The sequence below is a fragment of the Arachis hypogaea genome, chromosome 13 (genome assembly GCF_003086295.3).
Source record: "Arachis hypogaea cultivar Tifrunner chromosome 13, arahy.Tifrunner.gnm2.J5K5, whole genome shotgun sequence".
Lineage (NCBI taxonomy): Eukaryota > Viridiplantae > Streptophyta > Magnoliopsida > Fabales > Fabaceae > Arachis > Arachis hypogaea.
The window spans coordinates 135,063,999-135,082,918 of NC_092048.1; the positions used below are offsets into that span (position 1 = coordinate 135,063,999).

The following is an 18,920-nucleotide window of genomic DNA, read 5'->3' on the forward strand; positions in this document are numbered from 1 at the left end:
GTATAAATACCAATTGTTTCCTCCCGCATTAAACTGCAGCCATAATGGAATTGGAAACGGTGAAAAAACACATGTTCCCCATCATTGGTGCATCTCTATTTTATTTTTACTATAATTAATATACACTTTTCTTTTATAAATAAACCACAAGGTATAGTTCATGGTCCTTAAACCACCAACCCAGCCAAATCTTCTGGTATCTTTAAAATAAACAGTTAGTGGATAAAAAATAACTAATTTGCTAAAATTAATGCACATCATGCGTGTCTTTGTACCAATCAAATTTGGTTATGACCATGTGATCTCCATATAAAATGAGACTGATTTATGGATTAGTATAAGCATAGTAGTACTAATAAATAATATATATATATAATTCAACAAAACCAAACAAAATCTTCTAGTTTTTCCTTAATTTAGACCTGTTTGATGAATGCTTTCCGATCCCAAGAAACCATTGTTTTAGATATTAGGTGAACTTCTTCTAGCTCATTTCCCACTTTAATTAGTAAATTAGTGATGACTATTTATGTTGATGATAAACATTCCATATTTAATTATATAATATATAGTAGTAATACGTGATAACGAGAAGATAAGATAACAATGACTTGGAAATTATTATGATAGAGTTTGAGTGTGCCAATTATTGGGCATCAGAAACTCTTTCGGCTTTAGAGAAGTGATAGAAAAAGAGGGCCGTTCAAAACTAGCATAGGATTCTAATATTTTCCCTCCACATGTGCTTTGTCGCTATATTCATATGAGTCCATCCATGAACTAACTCAATATATCACAAAAGCATTATAGAGTACCTTCCCCACTATCGATACATCAAGTGGGTGGGGGTCATTAGAGACACATAATATGGTATTTTATGCATATCAAATCGAATTGTTCATGTTTATAAGAGTAGTAGTACTATAGTCAACTAACTAGGATTGAACTAATAACTTGGTGCAAACTTCTTTTTATGAGACGAATTTTAGACCTTACTCTGCATTGAATATTGTGCAAAAGAAGTACCTTTTTTTTTTCATATATATGGAGATGTGGGGCATATTGTGTGCAATTCTCTCGTGTATGTGCTACCCTAACTAGTAAAAAAAAAAAAAAAATAGGAAACCAACTATGGTAGAAATTAACTTTTTTTTTTTTTATTTTTGATTTTAAAATTTTAAAAATTAAGATAGTAGAGAGTTATTTTTTTATTTTATTGTGTAACAAATTTATTTTTTAATTAGTTAGCTAGAATTGACTTCACCTCTAATTGATTCTCTGAATGAGTAAAAAAAAAGTAATTTACTTTAATGTTTGAAGTAGTTTGTAAAAGATCATGAATGCATAATACTAGGACGAATAATTTTAGTCAAAATAACAAGATCATGGATAAAGTATGTTATTTTTGTCTTTTGAAGTTTATTTTTTTATTTTTATTTTTAATATTTTTAATTTATACTAAAATTATTTTTAAATATTAATTTTATCTAAAATATTAAGAATAAAATAAAATATATATAAAAGTAATTTTAACATGAATAAAAAATATATATTAAGAAGAAAATTGAATAAAATTAAATCATATAGATATTCTTTAAAAATTGTAAACAGGAAAAAAAAATATTTTACCGATTTATCGTTAAATAATAATTAATATTAATTGAAATTAAATAAAAATAAATTATAAGAGATAAAACATTAAATAGTGATATTTGTGAAAAAGAATATGAAAATAGGAGTTAGGGTGGGGCTTATGATGGATGAGAGTGAAGAATGAGATAGGAACCGTGCAGCATCTGCCTAACTCTTTTGAAAAGGATTGTACCTTCCAACTTGCAAGTTTTGGATCACATTCTTCTCTCATATATTTGACTTCATATCTCTCATGTCTCTATTTTTTATTTTTTATTGTAGGCGTGTTTGTGAACAGTAGTCACACATCATAGTCATACATATACATGGATATAGATACTAGGTTGAAAGTTGAAAACAATGTCCATAAATCGCTATGGTAAAGAAATAAAACTAGCAACAACATACATCAAGTAGTGACAGTTAATTAATTAAGATACAATTTTTATTAATTAATTTGTTTTCCCTATACAGAATAGTCCTAATCTCGCTCTGAGCTACCGATCCTCTAGTTAGGACTAAGGTAGACATAACAGAATGAAATGGTAGGTAGGTAGGTCTAAGATTGATGATGAGAATCTCAACTAACATGGCGGATGAAGACGGTTTCTAAGTCAGGTGGGTTGAAGAACTCTCTGATAACAGCAACACCACGGAAATTATTGCACTTTGAAGAAGGTTTTCGCTTCTTCTTTGGAGCAGGTGGGCACGTTAATATTGTTGGGATTCTTGATTCAACACTTGTTGGATAAAGAAAAAGAAGAAGAAGAGTGGAGAGTGGAGAGTGAAGAGAGTATAATAAATGAGGTTGAAAAATTGAATACGTTGAATGAATGAATGAATGTTGAAAGAAGTTAAAGGCCAATGAGGGAAGGGAGGGAAAGGGAACCCGAGGAAGAGAGCAGGAAACCCAAGCTCGTGACATAAGCAACCACTCTATACCCGACACCTAATTCAATTCAATAATTAAATTATACCACGGATTATTCAAGATAACAATATTTCTTATTCAATTATATCACTGCAAAATTGTGTATTATTAGGCATCTCCAAACTTAATCGGTAGTTCGGGTAATGCACTGGTCATAATTAAAATAAGGGTAAAATATTAAAATAGTATCTGAAAAATTTTAGTGTTGATAAAAAAAAAATTTAACGATGTAAAAGATAAAATAATTCAAAAAAATTTAAAATTTGATAAAAATATCTAAACATAAAAGTATGATGTCACAATGAACGCAAAAATTTTAATGATGGTGACAGAGAATTTCGATGATATTTTTCTTCTTTTCTTTTAATCCAAAACCCTTTTTATAACCGTTCATTCATCACCAATCATGAGATGTTCAATGACTTTTTTCTCTTTTTTTTTTTCAATCCAAAACTCTTTTGGTATCTTAGAAACTTATAAAAAAGAATCTTACTCTATAAAATTCATAATTGCTTGCTCTTCCAATAGAAAATCTTTTATGAGATCGGTGAATCCTTATTATTGTGGTTGGTAGAAGTGATAGTGGCGTCATTGTTGTTGTTCTTGTAAATATAGCTTTTGCAAATTTTGTGGTTGAAGAAGATGAATCAGTGGCGTCTAGGTGAGATTTGAAGGTGTAATTCAAGAGAAGAATCGTTGAACAGAAGGACATACCATCTCTTGCATATAAACGAGCTTAGAAGAAAGCGGAAGATAGAAGAAGGCAAGGATGTGATCGATGAGCCTTTGAGAAAGCTTGCAGCATGGTGGTGCCACTGGCATGGCGAAGGTGTAAGAAAAAGGGTAGAGATAGTGATGGTGATGATAAAAACCTTCTATGATTGTTCCATAAGGAATGTAATAAGGAAGAAAGTAAAGGATGTGATTTAAGGAAATTAGGGTTTAAGGTTCTTTCTCTTTCAGTACTTTCGGTTGTTAGGGTTTAAGGTTCTTTCTCTTTCAATACTTTCGATTGTTAGGTCAACGTTTTTTGTTCACTATATCGTCATGTTTTTTTATGTTTTGGTGTTTTTGTCAAATTTTAAAATTTGTTGAGAGTTATTTTATCTTTCATCTCTTTTAGGGTCTTTTTTGTCAATATCAAAATTTTTTGATATCATTTTAATAATATACTCTTAAAATACAGATGTGTATATTTATTGTGAATCTAGTTATTTGTATTCTAAAAATATATTTTAATAATATACTAATAAAAAATTAAATATATATTCAATATATTATCAACCAAAAAGATATATTTTAATAAAATATTTTTTTATATAAAAATATTAGACAGATCAAGTATTTTTTAAACTAAGTCCAATTAAATTATACGCTATATACACATTTTTTTCTTTTATGTCTTTCTCGTTAGTAACTTTCATCTACAATTTTTCTTTTTCATTGCATATTCTTTTTTTCTATTCTCTCTCTTTTTATGCATTATCGTATATCTTTTTTTTTTTAAATAATGTAACAATATTCATGTTTTTATTATGGATAAAATATCTATTATCAAGTCAGAGATTTAATAAAATAAAATATAGCTATGTAAAATAAAAAAATAATATAAATATATTTGTCATAAATACTATGTCATCATAAAAAATTTCAGTGTTATTTATAAATTTTGACTACTAAAAATTTACTTTTTGTATTTTGTATCACCGTTCAAAAATCAATTACTTAATATAATATATATCAATATCTTAATTATTATTTTTTATAAATGTATCCATATTTAAATAAGTAGTCTCATTTACATAAATATAGTTATAATAATTCTTGTGTAAGAATACATACACATATTATGCGAAACATAATTAAATAGTTTAATAGATTTAACTAAACTACTAGTTATAAAATACACATTTATATTTTAATTATGGTCTTTATAACTATTTTTTTAACACATTGATCAACTTACTTCTTCCTATATTATTGTTATATACGAAATTCTTAATTGTGAATTCAATTTCGAATTTTCAACATTTTTTTTCGAGAAATCTTTAATTCTTGAACTACTAACTAAAATAGAATTAGACTATCCCTTATTATAACGATAATTACAATGTATACCAAGGGGGAATCCCCCCCCCCCCCTTTTTCAAAAATTCAATGTATAATTTTTTTTATTTTTATATTGATCTTGTAATTTTATTTTTTTTTGTCTTAAAAAAAACCCTAGTTCCACCTCTTATAGAGAACTTATGTAGCACTGATACTTTGCTGAGTTACCGTGTCTATGTGGACACGGCACTCACCGACACTAGTCCGACATGTGTATTTGTCGTATTCAATCGTGTTTTAATAAAAAATAAAAAGATTTCTCCGAACACGCTTGGATACATCTAAATACTATCACATTTCACGTGTCCAACTTTATTCTTAACATATATTCTTAAAATAAATTTAGAAATAGTATATATTATTATTTATTAAAATAAAAAATATTTTAAATACTTTATATAATTAAAATAACATATTAAAAACAATTAAAAATTTAATTTATGTTTTAATATTAATTAAATATCAAAATATCTTTATTATTTTTCTAAGAATACATCATATTTTATATATATTGGCGTTCCCGTGTCTTATAAGATTTTTAAATTCGTGTGTCGGCGTGTTCCGTGTCATGCCGTGTCGTGTGCTGTGTTCGTGTCAGAATCTATGCATCATAGTAGAGAACTAATAAATTATCATAATTGATTGGTAAATACTATTTATATATTAAAATTGGTCACTAAAATCAGCCATTAATGTATTTGTGTATAAATATATGTGTGATTTAATTTATTTTTAATTTATATTTATATTTCAACACGTATTTTATACTTGTAGTTGATTTTGGTGGTTAATTTTAGTGCATACGTAGCATATAGTTATTAAAAGGAAATTAGAAATTACTTTTGTAATACTATATATTTACACTAATATTTAAATATAAACAATTAAACATTTAAACCACGTTTAACATACATAAGAATCTAACGCAATAAAATTTATCGTAAAACATAATACCTAAATATCCTAACTTTAGAAGTTTAGATTACTCCTACAGACTTTTCTCAACCTATGATGAAAAAGTGGTTTTTAAGTTAAAATTCTTAACCCCAAAATATTTAAATATTGATTGTTTTAGAATTTGATATAGTATTAGTTTTCATTTTAGATTTTATTTTAATATTTTCCTCTTATATAGTTAGTTAAAAAATTCAATCTTTTTTAAAAAAACTGCATAATATATATGTGTACAAAAATGGTATAATTTTAGTGACTTTTTTAACACCCTTAGTCCCTTACATACGTGATAAATCTTTAAAATTAAAAAAAAAAAAAAAAGTTATATGTGATGGGAGGTAACACAGTGATTACTGATTACTATGCATGCAAGAGAGAAAGAGATGTAAAAGTAAAATAAGATTCTAGGCTCTGTGAGTGTGGGGGTGCCCGTGAAATTTGCTGAGCATTTGACAGGACAAACATACGACGAATATTAGGATTGCCTCACTTCTTCTTTCATCCTTCTCATATATGCTACTTTTGCCTCTCATTCTTGTACCACCTTCTCTTTATTTGTTTGTTTATTGGGTTAAGCTTGTTAATTCTTAATATATAGTATTAACTCATCAAGAACAACTACTGTTAAAGAAGCAAAAGTAAGAAGACAAATTTTAGATTTTTAATGTACTTTGATTATTCCCTCCGTCACAATATATTTTCATTTTTTTTAGAGTTTTAAGATATTGATTTATTTGCAATATTTAAAAAGTAATATTTTTTCTTTTATTGATGCCCCCCAATGTGAATATGTTGCTTGGTAATTGAGATCAAAGTGGCGACCAACATTTGTGTATGTTCTGAAGGGTTATCTACAAGAGACTATAATGCTTAAATTAGTAAAAATTTTAAGCATATTTTTAGTAAATTGGGTTTTAAATATACTTGAAGATCTCATTGTATTTATAGTATAAAAGATAATCACTTTTTAGAGTAGTTCCACTTTACATGGTGGATGGCCATTTCTCTTTTTCTAGAAAATTTGTTTAGAACTTTAGATTTCCCTTCTAGGTAGATATAAGATATTTTAGGAGTTAGTTACTTATTCAAATAAGTAAGGCTGAATTTCCGTCACGCATAAAAGTAGATAAGGCCACATTTGTTGGGTGAGCTTTATTCCTTTTGAGCCTAATTTTATTTTGAGCCATAAACAGTGTATATAGTTTGTTATTGCTAATTTTAAAATTTTTAAGTTTTAAATCCTTTCTTATTTTAGAGAGCTATATTTTAGATTAATTTTTTCAATATCAAAAGTTTTAGTAATAGTTTTTAGATGTCAATAAGTAAAATGATGATTTTTAATAAATTTTAAAAATTTATTAATCATTCTATTTTAAATTCATAAATTTATAAAAAAATATTTTTAGAATTTAAATTAAAATTTTAAATTTTTATTCTGATTAGTTTTAATTTTTTATTTTATTTAAATTCAAATAAAAATATTTTTTATTAATATTTATATTTTAAAGTTAATGAATTTATTGACTTCATTTAAAACATAAATCTCAATAAACGGTTAGAAAACAAAAATTGTGTAGTGTATATGATTTGTTCATATAATGATAGTGTACTGCAAAACATCTGAAAATATATTTGTTACTTATTTCATAGACTGCGCTTATGAAATAAACTTTTCTTTAATTTTACAGTCTGTGCCTGCAAAATTAGCTAATAATATATAAAAAGGAAATGAATGAATTTTTTATTCAAATATAAAAAAGCCTAATCATAAACCCACGATAAAAAAAATCATAAGAAAATGAGAATAATGTGTGACGCAATAATTATCAGGATAGATTGAGGAGAGAATGCTTCCCTTATTCTAAATAGTTACTAATTGATCTACATTTATACCGATATATGTCTGTTGTAATTGTTAGTTTTTTCTTCAACTTCTTATTATTTTTCATATTTATATTTCTATAATATTTCCATAATTATTAAATATGATTTTATTAAATGTGAGAACGGGTAATAATTTCAAGATGACTTTAATGAGGAATCAAATTTGGTATTAGATTATAAAGATCTTTTACGCACAATCTTTAATCACTAAATTATGGTTGATTTTAAACTTCTATACAGTATAAAATATATGTATAAAAACGGCTCTAGCAGTAAAAGGTGATTGATAAGGCACTAGTGTACACGGTAGCATTACATAGTTATATTACATTACATACATATATACATGTATTGTGCATGCTTAGCATATGGCAATAGCCAATAGATAAATAGAATAATAACGGTTATGTTATGTGTACGCTAAAATCAGCTATTAAAATTAATTATTAGTATAAAATATATATTAAAAATAAATTATACAATACATATATTTATATATAAATATATAATAATCTATTTTATTGATTAATTTTAGTATATAAATTACATTTTGGGCAAAAAACTAGAATAAACCAAGGGAAGTTGCAAATTACCTAAATGAGCCAAAGTGAAATTCGTTTCTGCAATGAGCCAAACCCTATATTTATATAATTCGAACCGGTGTGGTTCGAACTCCATTCATGAGTAATTTGAACCAGGGTGGTTCGAATTACTAAGAGAGAAATTGATTCAAGTAAATCGAACCAGGGTGGTTCGAATTACAGGGGAGGAAACTGCAGCACATAATTCGAACCAAGCTGGTTCGAATTATATGGGGAGACGCTGGATGAAGTAATTCGAACCAGGCTGGTTCGAATTACACAAACCGAATTCGAACCAGTCCGGTTCGATTTAGTGGTAGACAGTGCAGTATATATATGGTTCTAAACGTGAGTTGCTCTCATAGAGGGTGTAAGATGGCTAGTGAGGAGAGTTTTGTGGTTTTGGTTCACCACAGAGGATCCATTAAGAGGAAAACTCGCTCCGGTGTGAAGTTTACAGATAAGGATCCTCTCTGTATTGTCGTGAAACCAACGACGAGCTATGATGACCTTGTTAGATCTGTGCTGATGAAACTTGGTCTGGAAGGTGCGAAGCGAGTGAAGAAGTTTTTCTATCGCATTCCAATCACTGTCTTGCAGGATACCGTGAAGTATGATTGCTTCACGATTGGTAGTGATGAGGACCTGCAAGTCATGTTTCTATGTCGGAGGCAGTTTCCCGAGGTGAGGACACCAGAGTTGTTGGCAAAGCTGGTTGATGTGGTATCCAGCTCAGGGGGTTCGAACCGGAATGCCACCACTGAAGCAGCGGCAGCCGGTTCGAGTTCCAGGCCTGCCGTTGCTTCTTCGTCCGTCCCTGTGTACGAGCCAGCGGTCCAACTAGTCGCCTCCCCGTCTTTTGCTGTTGATCTGAATGATGGAGTAGGCGACCTGGTAGGATCAGTTGATATTCTGCCGAACGCTTTACAGGGAGTTCCACCGGTTGGCGTCGGAGACGGAGTGTTGGGTGATGTAGAGGAGGACGACGTCGAGCCGGATATGATTGAGGATGACAGCGGCGACGAGGTTGGAGCGACTGAGCCTGCATTGGCGGTCGGTGGTTCTAGTTCTGGCACACAGCAGTATCCACCACATTTTTCCTCTTTGGACCTGGATGCCATGAGGCAAGAGGGTGTTTCAGGGCACTTTGTTGGATTCGGAGCTAGAGATGCTGAAGGGACTGCTGGTTTGACAGAGTTCCAGGTTGGTCAGCAATTTCAGGATAAAGACGAGGCCTTGTTAAGTGTGAAGACTTACAGCATCCGGTGAGGGGTACAGTACAAGGTTGTGGAGTCTGATCATCGCCGTTATGTGGGCAAGTGTTCTGAGTTTGGGAATGGGTGCACATGGTTGATTCGACTGAGTCTGCGGAAGCGCAAGGGCATTTGGGAGGTCAAGCGGTACAATGGACCTCACACTTGTCTTGCGACCTCCATCTCGAGTGACCACAGGAGCTTGGATTATCATGTGATTTCCGCGTTCGTTATGCCAATGGTTAGGGCTGATGCATCCGTCAGCATCAAGGTGCTCCTAAATGCCACGGCAGCACACTTCGGGTTTAGGCCGACTTACAGGAGGGTCTGGATGGCGAAGCAGAAGGCAATTGCCCTCATATACGGTGACTGGGATGAGTCATACAACGAGCTCCCCAGGTGGGTTTTGGGAGTCCAGTTGACGATGCCCGGTACTGTTGCAATCCTACGGACGAGCCCCGTTCGAGTTAGTGGACAAGTAGACGAGTCTCAAGCTTTTTTCCACAGACTTTTCTGGACGTTTTCACCGCTCATCCAAGCATTTCGCCATTGCAAGCCCCTAGTTAGCATTGACTGGACCCATCTGTATGGGAAGTACGGGGGTACTTTGCTCATCGCGATTGCACAGGACGGGAACTCCAACATTCTACCCGTTGCATTCGCACTAGTAGAAGGTGAGAATGCATAGTCTTGGTCATTCTTTCTCTCCCACCTTAGACAGCACGTGACACCGCAGCCCGATCTTCTGGTTATATCGGACAGGTATAACGGCATAAAGGCTGCGCTTGAGGCTCCGGACGGAGGTTGGTTACCTCCATCTGCATACCGTGCATTCTGCATTCGACACGTAGCGGCTAATTTTGCCCTTACCTTCAAGGGCAAAGACGCACGTAGGCTTCTAGTGAATGCCGCATATGCCAAGACAGAGGTTGAGTTTGATTACTGGTTTGATATTCTTCGGTCTGAAGACCCGGCGATGTGTGAGTGGACGAACCGGATTGATTATTCCTTGTGGACTCAGCATCGTGACGAGGGACGGAGATTCGGTCACATGACGACGAATATATCGGAGTGTGTGAACTCTGTCCTAAAGGGTGTCAGAAACCTCCCTGTATGCTCTTTGGTGAAGGCAACTTATGGAAGGCTTGCGGAACTCTTTGTTCGCAAGGGGAGAGAGGCTGAGGCCCAGATGGGAACCGGACAGCAATTCAATCAGTACTTGGTGAAGTGTATAGAGGCCAACTTGAAGACCGCGAGGTGCTTCACGGTGACTTTGTATGACCGGGATAACTCCGAGTTCACCGTAACCGAGACCACTCCAACGGGCTCTTTCTCATTGGGTACCTACAGAGTATCGCTTGCGTCTCGGACCTGTGACTGCGGGTACTTCCAAGCACTTCATTTCCCGTGCCAGCACGCACTTGCCTACTGCGCCTACTCACGGGTTACGTGGTCCTCTTATGTTCACAGCGTGTATCAGATTAGTTCAGTGTTCCGTGTGTACCAGATGGGATTCACACCGCCGATACCGGAAGGATTCTGGCCACCTTACGACGGGCCAACCGTGATCCCAGACCCTGCCAAGAGGCGTGCAAGAGAGGGTCGTCCGAGATCCACTAGGATACGGACGAATATGGACGAAGCAGATCCGAATCGGCCAAAGAGGTGTGGCCTTTGTCGCCAACCCGGACACACCCGCCGGAGTTGCCCACAGCTTGGAGGACCGTCTCACACGGGGGGCCAGTTGTAGCGATCTTGTTATTGTTAGTGTTTATTGATTTTTTTTCCTGTTACATGTTATGTTAGAGGACTTATGTAATCTGTTGATCTTTTTACCTTCTAGTAATGAAAAAGTTGCATCTGAATTTGAATATAGCTAGAAATCCCATGAATGCAAAAGTTGATAACTAAAGTGTTATATGATTCAATGATAATACATATTCAGTAATCCACTAGGTAAATACCAGATTTTTAAGTACAATAAGATGAAGAAACAACAAGGAAAAACAGCTCTAAAGTAACAACAGTAATCCACATGGGTCAGGTACATGAGTGAACCCTAACGTCCAAAATACATGAAAAGTAAATCATCTAAACAAGTGGGAGCCTGTCCCACAACGACGGGGTACCCGTGGCCTCTGACCTCTGCGGATAAACGGCTCCTCATCCTCTATCTCATCTGCGTCCTCATGCGGGGCAGGCTGTGCGGGTGGCGTAAAATGGACAAGTGCGGCAGACGGCCCGGCGACAGATTGTGATGCAGCGGTGTAAGCGGAATGTGGGGTACCTCCCAAACCAAACTGGTCACCAACAGGTGTCGTAGCAGACTCGTTCAGATCAACATCTAAGGGTGCCTGCGTGCCAGGGGTCTGAGGACGCCTCCTGCCCGGCTCGTCCTCTTGCATGATAGCCGTAATCTCCTCTAGAAACCATGGACTGCCGAAGTCCGCATCAAGCGTATCTGCCCCAAGGAAGTCCTGCCACTGTGATCCGGGAATAACCCATGGAGTACCGTCCTGCTGAGGCTGGTCGTCGGTGGGTACTCCAACAAAGTAATGTCCAAAAGGACCCGACCCAAGTCCAGCGTCACTAGGCTCAGCCCCGTCACCCATCCCTGAGCCATACCACTCACCTCCGTGCACCCCATCATGGGTACTAACACCAACAACTGCAGCCACCCCTGCACCATCCCCGCCCTCGGGCCCATGCTGATCATCGTCATCGTCCTCAAGGTCAGGTGCAGCGGCATGAACCGCAGCACGCCCTCTACCTCTGCCAGGATGGCGTCGTCGTCGACCCCCAGCGGGGCCGGCCTCGTCATCATCCTCCATAGCACACTCAAGCCACCCCCAGTCACGCTGGCTACGCCGTCTGCCCACGCGAGCTCTCCTATCAACCCGCCGCCTATCCGGCACGTCGTCAGGTCGATTCATCTCAGGAACTCGCCCAGCTCCCCGCTGTGAGGCCTCAACAGGAATAGCAACAGCTCTCGGATCGCCCAACTGCGGATCCGGAGACAAAAACCTCTTCCCGTGCTGACTCCACCACTCCAAGAACTCATGCGACGGACCAGGGTCAGCAACAACATCGAACCTCAGCACGCTCTCCGTACGGGAGTCCCAATACAGATGCCACTTCTCCAAATGGGACGGGAACCATCGATCGCCGCCTCTGCCGTCCTTCGACATCAGAAAGTCGATGTTCAGGGCGGCCTGTGAACGGGGCTGCACCCCTCCAAACTGCGGAAGAACCCTATCTATCTGATGCCACTCTATGACGGCAAAGTAGATAAGCGATGTAACAGACCGCCACAGCACCATATGCCGAGGCTCCAAAACCTCTGGATGCACGACCTGAAGTACATCGGGGCTGCTATACGGCATCCAGATAAACTGCACCGAGAACTATACAATGTCAGGGCAACTCGTGATCCCAACTCGTAAATCGTGGTTAAATAAAGAAACTTATTAACTGACATACTGACCTCTCTATCCTGCAACCGGTCTATCCATAGCCTCCACATCTGAACTCTAGGACCCTTCTCGCTACTGGAAGGGATGTAACCTGACCACCTGCACCATGCACATGTCTTACAGCTACTTATATGAGTGCTTAGGGTATCCAATACATTATGAATGAACATGTAGTTATGTGTAGTAAATTGAAATAGACAAAGTTTAGTACAGTACCTCGAGGCCAATGGCCAGCTGAACGTCTCAAATCCTGCAGGCCTAAACCGAGGAAATCGCCAGAAAATCCATGACTGAAGTAGCTGAAGTGGGCCCGCTATCTTGATAACATTTCTGTTCGCCACTCGGCACATGCACCGGTACAACCATGCAAGTGCTGCAGAACCCCAACTGTAGGTCCCCATCTCCTCCAGCCTAGCTACAAACGGAAGCCATCTGATGTGAATGCGGTTGCCGGACTTGTTTGCAAAAAGTTGCGTGCCCAACAACATCATGATGTACGCACGGGCATATCGACGCACAGTATCCTCATCAGCTCCCTCCGGGCACTCACCAAAAGTCTCCTGAAACCAGCTGCAGTTGACCGCGTACTGCTGAACCTGGCTAGGAGGAGGTACCACTCCAAGCAACTCCTCGAACCAAACCCAGGCTGAACGGCCACCCTCGATGTATATATGGAACTCTGATAGGCAGCCGCTGACGTAACGCCCGTCCACTGGCAAACCCAGCTGGTATGCCACGTCCTGGAGTGTGATCGTGCACTCTCCGAACGGCATATGAAACGTGTGCGGCTCCGGACGCCATCGCTCGACAAACGCACTGACAAGGGCCTCGTCCAACCGGAACCATCTATCGTTCAGCCTTGCAAGATGGTAAAGACCAGCCATCTGCAGGTACGGAACGTATCTGTCATCGAGGACCATGCCCTGCTGCCGCCGCATGCTCCTGATGCATCGCTGAGGCTGCGAAAGAAATGAACCGCATTATTAGGACCAACTTAATTACCAGTGACAAAGATAATCAACACGATAATTGATAAAGCATAAAAAATCGTACCAAATATAAGCGCTTAAAATTCCATGAACGAGTACCACTTGCATAAACAACTAACATAAGAAACCAGCATAAACCACTGACATGAAAGATCTAACATTAAACAACCACAACTAAACCGCTAACATAAACCACTAACATAAACCACTAATATAAACCACTAACATAAACCGTTAACTTAAACCACTTACATAAACCACATACATAAACCACTAAGATAAACCACCAACATAAACCGCTAACATAAACCGCTAACATAAATCACTAACATAAACCACTAACATAAACCACCAACTAAACCACCATCTAAACCGCATGCAAAACCACTAACATAAACCACTAACATAAACCACCATCTAAACCGCATGCAAAACCACTAACTCACATGTACCGGTAGAAGAAAGTTATATCCGTACTAACCTCCTCGTTGATGACCCCAGCTATATGGGCGACTTCGTCCAAGCGATATAACCGTGCCGGATCGTCTCCCATCAGCAGAGTATTCCGTTCAGGTCTTTGTCGGAGATAATCTGGGTCGTTTTCTCTGAGATTTGGTGGGGTAGGGGAAGCTGAGAATGGTTCGAATGAGGCTGATTCGAACTCCTTATATAGCCCAATCACTAGTAATTCGAACCAGGGTGGTTCGAATTACTTGAAGACCCTAACTTACTTATAATTCGAACTAGGGTGGTTCGAATTACATGCATTGCTAGTTCGAACCAGCCTGGTTCGATTTACCAACAATTCTTTCTTCCTAATTCGAACTGGCCTGGTTCGATTTATTCTTAAATGCAGTTCGAACTGACCTGGTTCGAATTACATTAAAATACCATTTGGCTTATTGCTGAATCGATTTTTTTTTGGCTCATATACGTAAATTTGAAGTGATGTTGGCTTATTATGGTGTTTTGCCCTTACATTTTTAAAATAATAAATAGATGAAGAGAGACATGGGACTGAATTTGCGCGCCAAGTTTTTCGGGGGGAAAAAGACTGTTAGAATTTGGCGCCAAATATTTAGGTGTTGGGATCAACTACGTTCCCAATTTATTCCCTTCATCCTAAAGTCTCCTACGCAATACAAAGCACCTTTTTCTTTTGGCCACCCCTTTTTCAAGATGCCATTTATACTTTATACTACAGGGTATTAAATTTGTTGGTTTCTTCTTTGGTTTTTTCTATTATTTTATTTTCTCTGTTGTCAACTCATTCTTCTTTTTTCTTTTTCTTTTTTTTTCTTAAAGGGTTTAGAATTTATGTATAGATTCAATGTATATAAGGCGTTTTAGTAGGATCACTTACAGGTTACAGAATATTTATAGGATCACTTATAATAAAATAATGGTCCATCTTATTAATAAAGGGGACTCGGCTCACGTTTTCATGAGAATGCATTGCTCCATCCATTACAACTTACAAGCTTTTTTTTTTTTTTTTTTTCTATTCACCAATAATCGCCACGCACTAATGATTGAAGGTGCTGAATCTCTCCACGATGTTTTGTCCCTAATCCTCATAAAATTTGTGATAAAAGCTTTTTAAAGCTCTAAATTTAAGGACATTGATGCGAGCTAAGCTACTGCTCCTTATCTATTCATTTGTAAAGTTTCCCGCTGTTTATAATTTTATATAGTTTAGAATTTCACGAGATAGATATAGCACAGAAAGTGTGATGAAAATATTTTAAAAAATATATATCGGGAGACACACCAATTTTTATTAAAAACATAAAACGCTTTAAATTTATAAAAACTAGATCTAGCTATATTTGGATTCGAGAGTCTATATTTAAAGAATAGTGAAAACTATATCTAACTAAATAAAACCCTTTAATCTCAATTTCACTTGTAAGATATTCATTCTAAAATTTTTAAGAATTAATGAGATGAAAATAAAAATTAGAGTAATGTTACACGTACAAATGTTTTTGTACTAAGTTTAATTAACTACACAAATAAAAAAAAAAAAATCACGCATGCATGTGTTACCACTCTTTCTTTTTCGCAATTTTCAGCACTTTTCGTTGGAGAACATATAAATTTATGGAAAGAGCACATCAATTTTTGTACATAGCAAAAATTTTATTAATATAGCATAAAATTTTTACATATGATACATAATTTTTTATTTATGGTACATAAATTTTTGTACATAGTACAAAAATTTGTGTCACGACTGTAATTTGTTGGATGGACAAATCAATGTTCTGAACATGTGGTGTTTAAAAATTGTTGTGCTGTGCATAAAAAATTATGTACTGCATGTCAATTTTTTTGGTGCTGTATATCAGAATTTTTGTACTGTATGTATATTGTTGGTTGGGTATTAATGTTTTAGACATATAGTTCTTTAAAAATATTTGTGCTATGCATCAAAATTTGTGTTGTATATTAATATTTATGTACTATGTGTATTTTGTTGGTTGAGTGTCAATGTGCAAGATATGTGATCATTGAAAATTTTGTGTTGTGCATCAAAATTTATGTGCTGTAAATAAAAATTTCTATGCTCTAATTTTTTGAACATATAGGAAAAGAAGAAGATGACATCAAAGATGATGATGATAATGAAGGAGGATGAGATGGAAAAGAAAAAAGGAGAAGAATCAAATAAGAAAAAAAGAAGAAGAAGACGTTCAAGAAAAACAAGAAAAGAAGAAGACGACGACGAAGATGACGATATTGTTGAAGAAGAAGATGACGATGATGATGACCACGACGATGATAATAAAGAAAGAGAAAAAGGAGAAAGAGGAAGAAGAAGAACGACAACAATGCATATATACATACGTTTGAAGAAGCGCACTACGACTTGATTTAAAAAATTTTGGAAGCCTAGCTTTATTGTAAAAACTATTCATATATTAAATTAAAACATTTCATAAATAAGTGATAAGATCTTTTAATATAAAAATGTCTTTTTTTTTTTTTCAATTGATATTTTGTTAACAATTAAATCTTTTAAAAGATTAAATAGGTAGTTTAATAATAATGCTATGTTTTAGATTAGTGCTGGTAGATAACGGTGGCGATTTTTGTATGTTCTCTCGCCTCTCTAAAGTTGATACACTCACACATACTTGGTTAGTAATAAAGAAGGACTAATTGGTGTGTTTTCTTTCTTTCTTTCTTTCTTTCTTTCTTTCTTTCTCACACAGTATTTCTAGCTTGAACACTCAGTCCATGTCGACTCCAAATGCTTCATATAGCCAACAAAACAAAGAACATAACAGAGGACGTTAAGAGTATTGACGTCATAAATTGGTCCAGATATAGGAATTCACTTTTCAGATGATTGTGGTGCTTGAGGAGGAAATAATTATTTTATTTTAAAGGACAAAAAGGATGAAAGGTTTATTTATGTTAATTACAAGTAGTTTATTGAAAATACTTTTACAATTTTATTATATATGCACTGCTAGCTACTTTTATAATTTCTCTAACTGTATAATATTTTCATCTCTATTTTCCCCTTTATATTAATTGATAGCTTTTGTTTTTTATTTTTCATTTTTATTTATATATATAGGTTAAGCAAATTATTGTTGGTACCAAGAAGGGTGGGGTGTAAATCCTGCAACATATATAATTAATTAATCATATTTATATTCAACTAATTTTGCTTGTTTCGTTTTCTTAGACACAGAGGTAAGCCTTGCTTATAATCCGGAGAGTTTTGCTAATTTGTACTCTAAAAACAAGTTAAGTATATCATAATTTTTTTTTATAAAAATTATTATAAAATTAACTTTTTTTTGTGATTTCAATGCATTAAATACATTAAGCATTAAAAATTTTCTATTATCATATTTTTAAAATGTGCTCTTAAAACACAAATGAATTAAATCCTAAATAAGAATACAAACTTTTTTGGTGGCGCCACTAAAAATAAGATTCACGTTAAAATAGTCTCATTTAAGATATTTAGATCAATCGAAGAAATTCTACTGTTAATCATCTTTTATTCGCTGACGACTCTATATTTTTTTGCAAGGCTACCCCTCAATCTTGTGATCATATTTTGGAACTTCTAGAGACTTATGAAGAGTTTAGCGGTCAAAAAGTTAATTTAGATAAATCAGCTATCTTTTTCAGTAATAATATTTCTATTGATATCCGAATCTCTCTTGTTAACCAGCTGCATATTAGACACCTAGAAACTCAAGACAAGTATCTTGGGCTACCTTCTGTTGTCCAACGCTCTAAAAAGACTACCTTTGGGCTGATTAAAGAGAAAGTTAGGAAGAAAGTGCAAGTGCGAAAAAGACGCCTTTTGTCATTGGCTGAAAGACATGTACTTATCAAGGCAATGTGAGAAGCCGTGCCTGTTTATTCTTTATATTACTTCAAGCTCCCATATACTCTTATTAAAGAGATTCACAGTATTTTAGCTCAATTTTGGTAGGGTCAGAAGGGTTCAGAACGGAAAATAGTTTGGATTAGCTGGGATATTATGACGAGAGCTAAGAAAGAAGGTGGTTTGGGGTTTAAAGATTTAGGAGCTCAGAACCTAACTCTATTGGCAAAACAGTGTTGGAGAACAGTCAAACAATCTCAATCTTTACTATCTAGAATGCTCAGAAAAAAATATTTTAGATACAGTAATGTAATGCAAGCTGAGATCGGAATATTACCTTCTTGGGGTGGCAGAGTGTTCTTGAGGGTCGAAAAGTGATACAGAAGGGTCTTCACCGGAAAGTTGGAACCAGTGATAACATCAAAATTTTTGGAGATCCTTGGGTTTCTCCTCCATATCCATACTATGTTCTCCCTTCTGAAGCTAATTCTGTACCAACTCAGCCTCTATTTCAGGTCCGTGATTTGATGCTACCTGGCAAAATATGAAACCAAAATTTTATTGAACATAATTTTTCAGAAGCGATGAGACGACAAATTTTTGCAACCAATATTAGTGATGGAGAAGATGAGATCATTCGGTCTTTCAATAAGAATGAAAAATATCACGTGTCTTCATGATACCAAATAGCTTACCTTTTCCATCATTTACCCATAGACTTATGCCCTGAAATAATGAGAAACAAGGAATTATGGCG

At 35.4% G+C, this 18,920-nt stretch overlaps 1 protein-coding gene across 2 annotated transcripts; it reads right to left on the reverse strand.

Annotated features, from left to right (window-relative positions):
* Window positions 1-11,234: 11,234 nt before the first annotated feature.
* Window positions 11,235-18,697, reverse strand: LOC112733861 (protein MAIN-LIKE 1-like). 2 transcript variants are annotated; one of them, XM_025782958.3, is made up of 4 exons: window positions 18,501-18,697; window positions 13,034-13,776; window positions 12,829-12,916; window positions 11,235-12,736 (listed from the first exon to the last, which is right to left on the reverse strand). In XM_025782958.3, exons 2-4 carry the CDS (start codon window positions 13,753-13,755, stop codon window positions 11,432-11,434), a joined length of 2,115 nt encoding a protein of 704 aa, XP_025638743.1. In that variant the 5' UTR covers window positions 13,756-13,776; window positions 18,501-18,697; the 3' UTR covers window positions 11,235-11,431. The 2 variants fall into 2 exon arrangements, with proteins under 2 accessions (XP_025638743.1, XP_072068806.1); XM_072212705.1 differs by having other exon boundaries at window positions 12,829-13,776.
* Window positions 18,698-18,920: the final 223 nt, after the last annotated feature.

What these genes read in the sequence shown, in the direction of transcription:
- LOC112733861 (XM_072212705.1), bottom strand. Translation starts at nt 13,755, where the DNA reads ATGCGGCGGCAGCAGGGCATGGTCCTCGATGACAGATACGTTCCGTAC. An exon ending in ACCGGTTGCAGGATAGAGAG is followed by an intron (nt 12,737 to 12,828) that starts GTCAGTATGTCA and finishes TTCTCGGTGCAG; the next exon opens with TTTATCTGGATGCCGTATAG.